Below are 14,909 nucleotides of genomic sequence, written 5' to 3'. Positions count from 1 at the left end.
GATCTCACAGTTTTTGAGTTTGAGCCCCACGTCAGGCTCTGTGCTGACAGCTGAGAGCCTAGAGCCTGCTTTGGATTCTGTGTCTCCCTCTCTCTCTCTGCCCCTCCCTTGCTCATGCTCTGTCTCTCTCTGTCTCTCAAAGATAAATAAATATTAAAAAAAAAAAAGTAAATGATACTAATCTTTAATTTTATGCACAAATTTTTAATTCAGAACAATATTATAATAAAAATATTCATAGAAAAATTAGTCAGCTATCCTATAGTTACTAATTGTTATTTTCCATTCATATTCATGAATTATGTATATATTTCATTTGTTTAGTGTACCATCTTGCTTTAATACAACTCAAACTGTACCACATATAGAATCAAGGATCATAAGAACTGTAATTCACTCTTCAGATATGCCTTGACAATCCCTAGAGTCTAGATACTAAACACTGTTAGCCATTTACCTGACTATACTCTAATTTTTTCTCTCTCTGCTACTGTGACAAAACATCCCAACTTTACCACCTTTTCAAAACCAGATGATACCAAATTGCCAACCACATAAATTTTACCACTACTTCTGGGGAATACAACATCGAGTACAAACAATTGAAAGAATTCCTTCCTGAGACTTTGAAATGTCCTTTAACAACCATAAGGGTTTGAAAGATAGTATCATGACACTTAGTTGGGATTGTTTAGTTATCGTTGAGTGGATTTTGAGGGTAGGAGCAGGAGGGCACATTTATTTAGAAAATATCATGGCCATCCATCTTTCTTTGTCTCCCAGAGGTGAACATCTGCTCTTCCCCTCAAGTCCTCAGACATACGAAAGGCTCCAAGTGGTATCTGCAGTCTCACTCCGTGAGATTGTGATCTGTACTGCAGCAGTGGAGAAGACTGAGCAAGCACAGTTTTCATAAATACTGCATCTTTAATTAGAAAGGACACTCTCCCACCAAAAAGCTAGAAACGGTGCAGAAATACAATATTTGTTTACTTCACATTTCTGCCAGATTTTGCTTCAAATAAACATTTGCTCTGTAATTCTCCAGTTAAATTATCTACACAGGTTAAACATTTCCATTAATGTCCCTAGGTTAGCGACACTTTTCTGAGAAATCCTTTGATGTCACAAGAACATTTTTCTCCTTCAAATGCAGTTGCTGCAGATTTTCAACAAGTATTAGGGAAGTATATGGTATGTAACCTCCAACTGTACTCCTAAACATTGTATGACAGCTGAAAAATCAGTTTGGAATTAGGAGATAAGAGCTGTAAAGATGAGAACTGAGGATTTCTATTCTTATATAATGATAAGGAATGATATCCTCAATATATTGGTAAGTGAATAAAGCAAGATAGAAAAAGTATATATGGTATACCATTATTTGTTTACCAATCTTATATGCAGCCATTTAAGAAAGAGGGAGTAAATACAAACATATTTATTTGTTTGCTTATAGTCAAAAACAAAAAGGGAGATTGGGGGCAAGAAAAGGATAAATCAAAAACATTTTAATGGTTGCCTACATAGGGATAAGGGGCAGGAATAGAAACAAGGCCTTTCTGAATGAAACTTGTTTTGCAAACTTGACTTTGGAACCATGTAAATATTTTACATAATTATAGAATACTATTAAATTAAAGTTTTAAAAAATAGTCCCTAGAGTGAAATAAGACAGTCCCAAGAGGACAAATACTGTGTGATTCCATTTATATGAGGTACCTAAAGTCAGATCTGTAGGGACAAAAAGTAGAACAACAGTTGCCAGAGCCTGGGGGGAAAGGAAGAGGAGGAATTGGTGTTTAAGGGGTATAGAGTTTCAGTTTGGGAAGATGAAAAATGTTCTGGAAATGGATGGTGGTAATAATTGCACAACAATGTGAATATACTTAATGCCACTGAACTGTACAGTTAAAAATCATTACAATTGTAGGGGCGTCTGGGTGACTCAGTCGGTTAAGCATCGAACTCTTGATTTCCATTCAGGTCATGATTTCATGGTTTGTGGGTTCAAGCCCCACATCAGGCTCTGAGCTGGCAGTGCAGAGCCTGCTTGGGATTCTGTCTCCCTCTCTCTCTCTCTGCCCCTCCCTGCTCACTCTTGCTGTCTCTCTCTCAAAATAAATAAACTTAAAAAAAAATTTTTAAATCATTACAGTGGTAAATTTTGTTCTGTATATCTTACCATAACAATTTTTTTTATTTTAAAAAGGTAATCCCTAAAACTCAAAAAAAAAAAAAAATCTAATGGGTTTTTTTTTAATGTTTATTTATTTTTAAGAGAGAGAGAAAGAGACAGAGGATGAGGGGCAGAGAAAGAGGGAAACAGAATCCAAAGAAGGCTCCTGGCTCTAAGCTGTCAGCATAGAACCTAATTGTGTATTCAGCTGATGACTTAAAAGACAGTGAAAATTTATTTCAACCGACTTTAAGAAACAACAATTTGTATATTCCTAGTGAGATTATACCTTAATGACAAAAGAACTAAAAAATAAATATTAAAGTTTTTATTTTCAAGTGTCCCATTGTTAATAATGACATTGGTGTTGCTATTCTAAAATTGGTTTATATAAATATATTACTTTGAGTAATCAAGTTAATGTCATTAGGAATCAAGGTTTTCAGCAATAGTTGCAAATATAAATTCAAAGAATTGAGTTAAACCTTATAATCCTAAATTTTACTTGAAAATTAAAAAAAATGTTTAAAGAAAATTAAATACTGAAAATTTTAATTGAAAGTTACATATTGAAATTTTTTTCACTGAAAATATATCAATCCTTTTTTCTCTTTTAAAAAAAGTATAATGGGGGGCACCTGGGTGGCACAGTCAGTTAAGCGTCCGACTTCAGCCAGGTCACGATCTCGCGGTCCGTGAGTTTGAGCCCCGCGTCGGGCTCTAGGCTGATGGCTCAGAGCCTGGAGCCTGTTTCCGATTCTGTGTCTCCCTCTCTCTGCCCCTCGCCTGTTCATGCTCTGTCTCTCTCTGTCCCAAAAATAAATAAACGTTGAAATAAATAAATAAATAAATAAATAAATAAATAAATAAATAAAAAATAAAAAAAAAAAGTATAATGGGGCACCTGGGTGGCTCAGTCAGTTGAGTGACCAACTCTTAATTTTGGCTCGGGGCATGATCTCGCGGTTTGTGAGATCAGGCCCCTCGTGATTTGTAATTATTTCTCTCCCTCTCTCTCTGTTCCTTGTTCTCTCTCAAAATAAATAAATGAACCTCATAAAAATAAAAAATAAAAGTATTTCCTAGGCTGTCTATTGAAAAACATTAGAAATAATGACCAACCCAGTAGCAGTGTGCCCCTTAGCATCTAGATTATTGTCTCTAAATACCATTTTACACTAAAAAGAATAAGACCTAATTGCAGATGTCAGGCAGGAAACATATAAGCCAGAAACATTTTGTCATACCAGAAAAAAGGAAGCTTTCAAAGTTCACTGTACTCTTGTCAAAAGACTTTAGGAGCCAACTTGAAGTAGCTAACACTTGTCAGTAATGGAATAACTGAACATCAAAAAGAATAATAACTGCAGTGGATTGTAACACATCATATATGTTAAAACTCCTTGAGTTCCTAGATACTATCAAGGGGGGGAATAATCCCTCGTCAGTCAGCTCTGGAAGATTCTAAGGATCCACCTCATCACTCCAAAAACCAATAAATAAAAGGCTCAACCATTTATTCTGACTTTCTTATATTGAACTGTACTTCAGATAAAACAAATAGTTGATAGGGAAAAAGGTTTTTTTTTTTTTTTTTTTGGACTTTATATAGACCAAATATAGAAATACTCTAGCTAATAAACAAAGAAGAGGTAATAAATTTCACTATTTTACAATCCCTAATGTAATAATAGATCTAGGCAGAGATCATTGATGACTGAAAAAATTAGGTGAAACGCTGATGGGGAAATTCATAATAAATGAAATGAAACTGACTCAAAATACCTAAACCCACTAGGGCACCTGGGTGGCTCAGTCAGATAAGCGTCCAACTTCAGCTCAGGTCATGATCTTGCAGTTTGTGAGTTCCAGCCCCACATCCAGCTCTGTGCTGACAGCTCAGAACCTGGAGCCTGCTTCAGATTCTGTGTCGCCCTCTCTCTCTGCCCCTCCCCCGCTTGTGCTCTGTCTCTCTCTGTCTCTCAAAAGTGAATAAATGTAAAAAAGAAATTTTTTTTAAATACCTAAACCCATTGATTATTCCTAAGGTCACAATAAGGGAGACAATCAGTCATCAGTTATGTGTTTCTTGATGTCACACAGTAAGTAGTATATAGCACACATCTGAAGTAGGCGTGCCCAAAACATCAAACCTGAATAGGACCAAGCCTTTATATATAACTACCAGTTTACAGGAAATAGAGAGATCAGTGACCACATTAAATGATACACAGCAATCCAATCAGCAAAATCCAGAATATGAGAAACTCTACAAGACAAATAATCAAATTTCTTCAACAAATAAATTGCAATGGGGAAAAAGTTAAGGAGAATCCACAGATTAAAAGAAATTTATGCATATCAACTAAATGCGGACTTTGGATACTGGATCAGCAAAACAAATGTTAAAAAACAAAACAACTATGATTTTTTTTATAAATTTGTTACAAACTGGATGTTTGATGATATTAAGGCATTTTTATAGATATGATAATGATGTTGTAGTTTTATTTTTAAGAAAAATGAGGCCATATCTTTTAGAGATACAAACTGATGCATTTACAAATTAAAATGATAGAATGTCTGGGATGTGCTTTGAAACAATACATTTGGGGAAGAGGCAATTGGTAGTAGTATAGATGAAACAAGATTGGCCATGTGTCGATACTCGGTGATGGGTGCATAGGGATGGGTTATACTGTTCACTCTGTATATGAACTTTTCCGTATTAAAATATTCTCAGTATAACTGTTTTAGTTTTCTAATTATGTATTTAACAAATCAGTACAAATCAGCAGCCTAAAACAGCACACATTTATTATCTCCCAGGTTCTGTGGGTCAGGAATCCAGGCAGGACTTAACAAGTTCTCCTCAGGGTCTCACACAAAGTTGCAGTGAGTTTGTTAGCCAGGCTGTGTTCTCATCCAGGAGCTCTGGGGAAGATTTGGCTTCCAGGCTCATTCAGAGCCTGTTGCAAAATTCATTTCCTTACAGCTGTGCCAGGGATGCAGCTTTTTACTGGCTATTGACCAGGGCACACCCTCAGGTCCTAGGAACTGACAACAGCAGGTCCTTGCCAGTTGCTGTCCTCAGTATGGCTGCTTCCCTGTCAAGACCAGCAGAGGAATCTCTCTCACTCCAGTCTACTAAATATTATATAATGTGACATAATCACAAGAGTGACATCCCATCACCTTTGCTTCTCTTAATTAGAAGCAAGTCACACTTGGGGGTGGGGAGGGGCGGTTTACAAGGATGTGATACATTGGGGGTCACCATAGGGTGTGTCTACCACAATGCCTAAAAAATACTTAAGGATAGATGCTTTTATATTAAATTCATAATTTTTTATGAAGAATTCTGCATATTCTACACAGCCAAAATATATTATTGACAGAGCTCCCCAAAAACTAGTTACCATATGAAAATATGCATATTTTAAGCAGTTAACACATCTGACATCAAAGACATTTCTTTTTAACATTTATAAACTAACCTGGTAAGCATTAAATCTGTAGAAAATTTTTAAAAGTTGTTGAATTTCTTATACTATAATTAACAAAAGAAAAATGTTTTGAGAGATTTAAATATGTGTGTGTGTGTGTGTGTGTGTGTGTGTGTGTGTGTGTATAATCTGAATGCCAATGAATGGACTATAAATACATTATCTTAACAAATCTTAAATGATTCTCTTAGGTTAAAAAACTTAAACATTTTTTAAAAAGAGAGAAAGAAAAAAGGAACAAAAAGAAAAATAAAAAATTAACCATTCATCTTAAGTTGATTATATCTGCAAAGACCTTATTTCCAGATAAAGTAACATTCACAGGTTCCTGGAGTTAGGAATTGAACATATCTTTTGGGGGACACAGTTCAACTAGCAACCTCCTCTTTTCTACATTTACCTAGTGAGCTCCTCACAAAACATCAATTGTAAGTTGCATGGTCCCATAACCAACAAGATCAGAGTTCTGTCTAAGGTGGATTTGATCACTTGCCAACGAGCAGGGTTTTTTTTTTTTTTTATTTAAAATATAAGGCTTATTAGTTGGGGCAACTGGGTGGCTCAGTTGGCTGGGCATCTGACTTCACCTCAGGTCATGATCTTGCAGTTCATGAGTTCGAGCCCTGCGTCGGGCTCTGTGCTGACTGCTCAGAGCCTGGAGCCTGCTTCAGATTCTGTGTCTCCCTCTCTCTGCTCCTCCCCCACTTACGCTCTGTCTCTCTCTCTCCTCTCTCTCTCTCTGTCTCAAAAATAAATAAAGCTTAAAAAATAATGCTCATTAGTAAAGTAAAATAATACAAAAGTATATGAAGCAAAATACGAGTATCTCCTACAGTCTCAGTCAAACCCCCTGAGGTGAGCACTCTTAACAGTTTAGTGTATAACCTTCCAGAATTTTTTATGTGTATAAACATACATATAAATATAAATGTATGCACATGTATGTAAGTATACATTTTTGTATACATTATATGTTTATAATATATATAACATAAGTTTATACATACATTTTAAATTCACAAAACTAAGGTCATTAATACAATGGGTAAAGGCTTGATCTCTGGAACTTGAGTCTGAATCCTTGTTTTGCTTCTAGCTGTGTAACATTGAGTACCTTATTAATTTCTCTCAGTCTCTGTTTTCTTCTTTAGAAAATAAAATGATAAAAGTACTACCTTATATGGTGGTTTGGAAATTAAATGAGTTAATATGTGTGAAGTGCTTAAAACAGCACCTGGCACATAATAAGTGTTCAATAAGTTATTATTTAATATTGTTCTGCAGCTGTAGCTTTTTATATATAACGCTACATTGGAATGGCCATTTTTGTTAACATGGATAAAGTGGACAACATAAAATAGGAACAAAGGACAAGAACAATGAATGGAAAACAGTAACAAATATGGTAGATATTAGTCCAACTATATAAATAATCACTTTAAAAGTTAATGATCTAACTTTTCCAAAGAAAACATCCAGATACAGGCAAAGATGCTCAACATCACTCATCATCAGGGAAGTATAAATCAAAACCACATTGAGATACCACCTCACACTGGTCAGAGTGACTAAAATTAACTCAGGAAACAACAGGTGCTGGTGAGGTTGTGGAAAAACGGGAACGCTCTTGCACTGTTGGTGAGACTGCAAACTGGTGCAGCCGCTCTGGAAAACAGTGTGGAGGTTCCTCAAAAATTAAATATAGAATTACCCTACAACCTAGCAATAGCACTACTAGGAATTTATCCAAAGGATACAGGAGTGCTGATTCATAGGGGCACATGTACCCCAATGTTTATAGCAGTGCTATCAACAATAGCCAAATTATGAAAAGAGTCCAAATGTCCATTAATGTCCATTGATGAATGGATAAAGAAGATGTAGTGTATATATATATATATATATACATATATATATATATATATATATGTATATATATATATATATATCCATTGATGAATGGATAAAGAAGAGGTAGTGTATATATATATATATACTACTGTACTATATATATATACACTACTGTACTATATATATATATATATATATATATATATATATATATATATACTACTCAGCAATGAAAAAGAATGAAATCTTGCCATTTGCAACAAAGTGGATGGAACTGGAGGGTATCATGCTAAGAGAAATAAGTCAGAGAAAGACAGATATCATGTTTTCACTCATATGTGGAATTTGAGAAACTTAACAGAAGACCATGGGGGAAGAGAAGGAAAAAAAAGTAGTTACAAACAGAGAGGGAGGCAAACCATAAGAGACTCTTAAATACAGAGAACAAACTGAGGGTTGAAGGGGCGGGGGGGGGGGGGGGGGTGGCGGGGAGGAATGGGTGATGGGCATAGAGGAGGTCACTTGTTGGGATGAGCACTGGGGTGTTGTATATAAGTGATAAGTCACAGGAATCTATTCCCAAAGCCAAAGGCACACTGTATACACTGTATGTTTGCTAACTTGACAATAAACTATATAAAAAAATAATAAAGTTAATAATCTAAATACACCAATTAAGAGACAGATTGTAAGGTTGTTTCAAAAAATTGTCAAGAGAATGAGAAGACAAGCCACAGACTGGGAGAGGATGTTTGCAAAAGATACATCTGTTATCCAAAATACACAAAGAACTCTGAAAACTCAACAATAACATAAAACAGCCTGATTTAAAAATGGGCCAGAGTCGCCTAGGTGGCTCAGTCAGTTAAGTGTCCAAGTCTTGATTTTGGCTCAGGTCATGGTCTCACAGTTGTAAGGTGGAGCCTTGAGTCAGGCTTGATGCTGGGTGTGGAGTCTGCTTAGGGTTCTCTCTCTCCCTCTCCCTCTGCCCTTCCCGCCACTCTCACTTGCACATGCGCATGCTCTCTCTCTCTCTCAAAAAAAGACAGGGAGGGACTAAAGGAGTGCCTGGCTAGCTCAGTCGGTAGAGGATGTGACTCTTGATCTCAGGGTTGTGGGTTAAAGCCCCATGTTGGTTGTAGAAATTACTTTTAAAAATAAAGACTTTAGGGGCACCTGGGTGGCTCAGTCGGTTAAGCTTCCGACTTCAGCTTAGGTCATGATCTCATGGTTTGTGAGTTCAAGCCCCAAATTGGGCCCTATACTGACAGCTCAGAGCCTACAGCCTGCTTCAGATTCTGTGTCTCCCTCTCTCTGTGCTCCTCCTCCACTTGCGCTCTGTCTCTCTCTCTCTCTCAAAACTAAATAAACGTTAAAGAAAATTTTAATAAATAAACATGAAAATAATTTTTAAATAGAAAGGCCAAAATTCAAAACACTGACAACACCAATGCTGACAAGGAAGTAGAGCAGTAGGAATGCTTCTTCACTACTGATGGGAACGCAAAATGCTACAGTCACTTTGTCAGACAGTTTGGCAGTTTCTTACAAAACTAAACATACTCTTACCATATGATCCAACAACCACACCTTTGTTATTTACATAAGTTGAAAAGTAATGTCCACACAAAAGTCTTCATACAGATGTTATAGCAGCTTTATTTATACTTACCAAAACATGGAAGCAACCAAGATGTTTTTCCATGGGTAAATGGATAAACTGTGGTACATCCAGACAATTGACTATTATTCAGCACTAAAAAAAATGAGTAAATCAAACCATGAAAAGATATGTGGGAAACTTAAATACATATGACTAAGTGAGGGGCGCCTGGGTGGCTCAAGTCAGTTAAGCGTCCAATTCATGGTTTCAGCTCAGGTCATGATCTCACGGTTTCATAAGTGGAGCCCCATACCCGGCTCTGTGCTAACAGCACAGAGCCTGCCTGGGATTGTCTCCCTAGCTCTCTGCCCCTCCCCCGCTCGATCTGTCTCTGTCTCTCTCAAAATAAATAAATTTAAAAAAAATACATATTACTGAGTGAAAGAAGCCAATATGAAAAGCCAGTACTTGGTTCCAACTATATGACATTCTGGAAAAGACAAAGCTATGGAGACAGTAAAAAGACCAATTGTTGCCAGGGCTTAGGGAGAAGGGAGGCATGAATAGGTGGAACACAGGAATTTAAGGGCAGTGGAACTGTTCTGTATGATACTATATTATGGTGAATACATGTCAGTATACATTTGTCCAAACCAAGTGAATGTACAATACCAACAGTGAAACCTAATGTAAACTATGGACTTTGGGTGATAATGATGCATCAGTGTGGGGTCATCCATTGTAGCAAATGTACCACTCTAGTGCAGGTTGTTGATGGGGAGCTTTGGGGAGGGGGAGGAGTATAGGGAGGGGATAAGGGGCATGTGAGAACTCTATACTTCCCACTCAATTTTACTATGACCCTAAAACTTCTCTTTATTTAAAAAAATTTTTTTTAATGTTTATTTATTTTTGAGAGAGAGAGAGAGACAGAGTGTGAGTGGGGGAGGGGAAGAGAGTGGGAGACACAGAATCCAAAGCAGGCTCCAGGCTCTGAGCTGTCAGCCCAGAGCCTGACGCGGGGCTCAAACTCACCAACCGCAAGATCATGACCTGAGCAGAAGTTGGACACTTAACCCACTGAGCCACCCAGGCAGCCCTAAAACTTCTCTTTAAAAGTCTATATAAATATATAAATAAACAACTTAAATTTTAAAAAAGACTTCCACCACTGATTGAATATATTGAAATATCACTCTTCCATCCACCCTCTCCCCTTTTTTAGCAAGATTAACGTGGGACAATTTGAAGTTTAGTTGATTCCTTATGCTGAAATACAATTGAAATGCGCCTTTGACACTTTTGTTCTAATTTGTACAATCTATTATCATAGATTTTATTTATAGAAAATAATATTTGTATTATATTTCATTTCTATATAGATGCAATACAATAAAAATCAAGGTGATAGCTCAATATCTACACTGAGGAGCCAAGTAACTGAAGTAAAAAATATTATGTCCAAAAATATTGATGAAATTTTGGAAAATGAAGAAAGATTGAATATCTTCACTGATAAAACCAATGATCTCCAAACAACTGTAAGTGATGTTCACCTGTCTTGATATCCAAACAGTGTCTTACGACTTGAGACAAATGGCCAAAAGGAAATACTGTGAGGAACACCAGGAATACCAGGAATACTGTGAGATAATCCTATGTCACCAAACTATGGCTTTATCAAAAAATTATAGGGGCTCCTGAGTGGTTCAGTTGGTTAAGTGTCCGACTTCAGCTCAGGTCATGATCTCATGGTTTGTGAGTTCGAGCCCCGTGTCAGGCTCTGTGCTGACAGCTTGGAGCCTGGAGCCGGTTTCAGATTCTGTGTCTCCCTCTCTCTCTGCCCCTCCCCTGCTCATGCTCTGTCTCTCTCTGTCTCTCAATAATAAATAAATGTTAACAAAAATTAAAAAAAAATTATAAGAATGCAACTAAAGTATTAATTATAAAACAATGAAAATTTAAAACCCATTAAAGTAGGAGGTACTTATTTGCATAACAGATGTATTTCTTACATTAAAAAACACACAGATTAGTCAACAAATAAACTTCAAGGGAAAAAAAAGAGGGAGAACTTACCAAAAAATGGATTTAGAAGGTGTATCATTTCACTGTGTGGTCTTTATTTGAAATTTGATTCAAACAAACTCTAAACATGAACATTTACAACTTCATGAATAAGTAGATATTTGAATTCTGACTGGATTTTAGATGACAGTAAGAAATATTATTGGTTTTTAGATGTAATAATGGTATTATGGTTATGTTTTTAAAAAGTCACTACTTATTAGAAATACATATTAAAATATTTTGAATGAATTTATGTAATGTCTGAGATCAGCTTCAGAATAGTTCAGGAGTGGGAGAGTAGAATGAGGTATAAATGAAACAGAATTGGCCATAAGTTGATAATTGTTAAAACTAGATGTTGAGTATATAGGGTTTCATTATACCGTTCTGTCAATTTTTGTGTGTTCAAAATTTTCTATTAGAAGATAGTTTTGGGTGCGCCTAGGGGGCACAGTCCATTAAGCGTCTGACTCTTAATATCAGCTCAGGTCATGATCTCACAGTTCATGAGTTCGAGCCCCACATCCGGCTCTGCATTGATGGCATGGAGCCTGCTTCTGATTCTGTGTCTCCCTCTCTCTCTCTGTCCCTCCCCCATTCGCACTCTCTCCTTCTCAAAAATAAATTTAAAAAAAAAAACATTAAAAAATTTAAAAAAGAAATTAGACTATGATTAAAGTCCCTGTGTACCTTTCCCAAACCCATTCCCCTTCCACACCAGAACCACTATCATGAATTTGATGTGAATCATTTGTATGCTTGAGTCCTGATTTGTATCTGTAGGTATATATGTATCTACATTCTTAGTTTGCATTTTTAACTTTATGTTTGTGACATTATAATGTACATATAATGAACTAAAACATAAGATTTTAGTTCAACATTATGTTTATGAACTGTATTTATTTGGACACACTTAGCTTTAATTTATCAGTTTAACTTCTGACAGCATATCATTACTATTTAAGTAAACGTAGTCGGGGGCGTCTGGGTGGCTCAGTCGAGTAAGCACTGACTCTTGATTTCAGCTCAGGTTCATAATCTCAAGTTCGTGTGTTCAAGCCCCACATCCAGCTCTGCGCTGACAGTGGACAGCCTGCTTGGGATTCTCTCTCTGCCCATCCCCCATTCTCTCTCTCTCTCTCTCTCTCTCTAAATAAAATGTAAAAAACTTAAAAATACATAAACACAGTATACTTATTTTTTCTCCTTTTAATAAACATTAATGTAGATTCTAACTTTATTATGAACAATACTTCTTTGAACAACCTATTCATATCTCTTGGTACACTTTTGCAAAACTGTTCTTTTTGTTTATTTATTTTGAGAGAGAGAGTGCACATGGGAGGGCCATAGTGTGGAGCCTGATGTGGGGCTCCAACTCACAAGCTATGAGTCGTGACCTGAGCCAAAACCAAGTGTCAGTCACTCAACTGATTGAGTCACCTCAATCAGGTTCCCCTGCAAAACTGTTTCTAAGACAGTGATCTGTAGAGTTTTTTGGTCATGCATACTTATTTGTAATTTTACAAATTTACAAGTGCATTCTTGAGAATGCATTTAGATATATATCTAAATTATATATTCTTCTATAATAACACTATATAATATAAAGAATATAGGAAAGTAGTAATTAAAAGAATGGGATGAAGATGAAATAAAATATTAAATAATTTGGTTTTCTAAGAAGATTAAAACTGTTTCTCTCCGATTAAGAAAAATATTAATAAGAATGTTTTTAATAATAGTAATTGTGATTAAAAGTCAGATCTGATTATAATCATTATATTTTTATTTCTAAATATGGCAGATGAAATACTCAAACTAGAAGAGATATATCCTCTTTGCCATGTTTTTGTTGTTTATGTTTGCCTTATTGGTATAATTTTTTTGTTTATTTATTTATTTAAGTAATGAACTCACAACCCCAAGATCAAGAGTTGCACACTCTTCCTACTGAACCAACCAGCACCCCTTTATTGGTAGAATTTTTAAGCCACATGTGTACTTTTTAGTTTAGTTAAAACTAAATAATATTGCCCATAAATTCTCTTCCCCAGATGCATGTAAATTATAGGAATTGCAATACACTACAGGTAAATGGATAAAGGGGTAGGCAGTGGTCAACTCTTTGTCACTAGGGAATATATACTTTACCCCTAAAAAACCTTAAGCGTCCTCATGTATCATTTTACATACACACTTAGGGAAGGTGTCAGCACCTATCCATATGTTGTACATTAATACATGTTCATTCCCTTCCTATTTTTTTGATTAAAATAAACAAAGAGAAGTTCTAAAATTAATTTCCTGCTTTCCAATGGAGCATCTCATGCAACTCCCTGGGATGCTTGATCTCATTGTAGAACCCTCACTCTGCTATATATAGAAAGAGAAATGAAATTGCTGGATCTTAAAATATGTGCATCTTTAAATTAACTAAATACTTCAAAATTCCTTAAGAAGTGTTGTGCCATTTATACTTCCATCAGTAGTATATGAGAGTTCTGTTGCCCCACATTCTTTCTAATACTTGGGATTATGAGATTATGGTTTTTAACAATCTGTAAGGGAAAGAAGATAACTATTGTCTTAATTTGTGTTTTCCTAATTTTGAATGACATTGAACAATTTTTATGTTTATTAACTATTAGAATTTGTTCTGTGAACTGCCTGTTGATATCCTTTGCCCATTTTGCTAATGTGAATCTTTATCTTTTAAAATAATTTATGAGATACATAAAATACTAATGTATAATAAAGGATAAAAAATGGTATACAATTCTTAGTTGTTGATACTTAGTTGTATAAAGTGTAAATATGTTCTCCCAGTATGTGGCTTGGCTTTCAGCTTTATGTAAAATACATTTTTTAGGAAAGAAGTCTTTAACTTTCATCTAGACAAATATATCAGTCTTGTCCTTCATGGTTTATGCTTTTCTGGGTCTTGTTTAAGAACTCCTTTGAGGCGCCTGGGTGGCTCAGTGAGTATGCAACTCCTGGTTTGGGCTCAGATCATGATCCCAGGGTCCTGGGATCAAGGCCTGCATTGGGCTTTACACGGAGTGTGGAGCCTGCTTGAGATTCTCTCTCTCCCTCTGCCCCTCTCCCCTGCTAGCGCTCTCTCCCTCCCTCTCTCAAAAAAAAAAGAACTCCTTCCTTTCCCAAAGTTATAAAGATATTCTTACATTGTTTCCTAAAAGTTTTAAATTCTGCTTCTTAAACATGGATCTTTAAAACATCTGGAATTTTGTTTTTTGCATAGAGTATGATGTAGGAATCAAAGTTTTATAATTTTCTGTACAAAAAATCAGTTGCCCAAACACCATTTATTGAATAGCACTCAGCCTTTCCAAATTTGGTTTGTAATGCCAATTATATATATATTTACATATATATGTATATATGTATATGTACTGTATTCTTTTTTCTTTTTATTTAATTTATCTAAGTAATCTCCATACCCAACGTGGGGCTTGAACTCATGACCGCAAGATCAAGAGCCACATGCACTTACGAGTAGGCCAGCCAGGTGCCCCTCCCTATACATATTTAATATCTACTAATCCATTTCTTTATCCTTGGACCAGTACTATACTGTTTTAATTACTGTGGTTTTATAAGAAGTCTTAATATCTTATAGTGAATGGTATTCTACTTTTCAAAAATTGTGTTAGCAAGTCTTGCTTTCTCTTTCAGT

At 35.7% G+C, this 14,909-nt stretch overlaps 1 protein-coding gene across 9 annotated transcripts in view; it reads left to right on the top strand.

The window, feature by feature from the left end:
- LOC102901761 (vesicle-associated membrane protein 8-like) overlaps positions 1-14,909 on the top strand; it is a 48,791-nt gene that overhangs the window by 24,968 nt on the left and 8,914 nt on the right. For 8 of the 9 annotated variants that reach the window (XM_045056169.1, XM_023252994.2, XM_006931023.5 and 5 more), the window contains 2 exons: positions 1,093-1,194; positions 10,522-10,680. In XM_045056169.1, the coding sequence (XP_044912104.1) occupies positions 1,093-1,194; positions 10,522-10,680 (261 nt within the window). The remainder of the gene's footprint in view (positions 1-1,092; positions 1,195-10,521; positions 10,681-14,909) is intronic. The other variant, XM_023252995.2, reaches the window with a different exon arrangement.

This window comes from Felis catus, chromosome B1, assembly GCF_018350175.1.
Source record: "Felis catus isolate Fca126 chromosome B1, F.catus_Fca126_mat1.0, whole genome shotgun sequence".
NCBI classification, from domain to species: domain Eukaryota; kingdom Metazoa; phylum Chordata; class Mammalia; order Carnivora; family Felidae; genus Felis; species Felis catus.
Note: the sequence above shows the minus strand (reverse complement) of the source record. Positions and strands in the feature narration are given on the sequence as shown.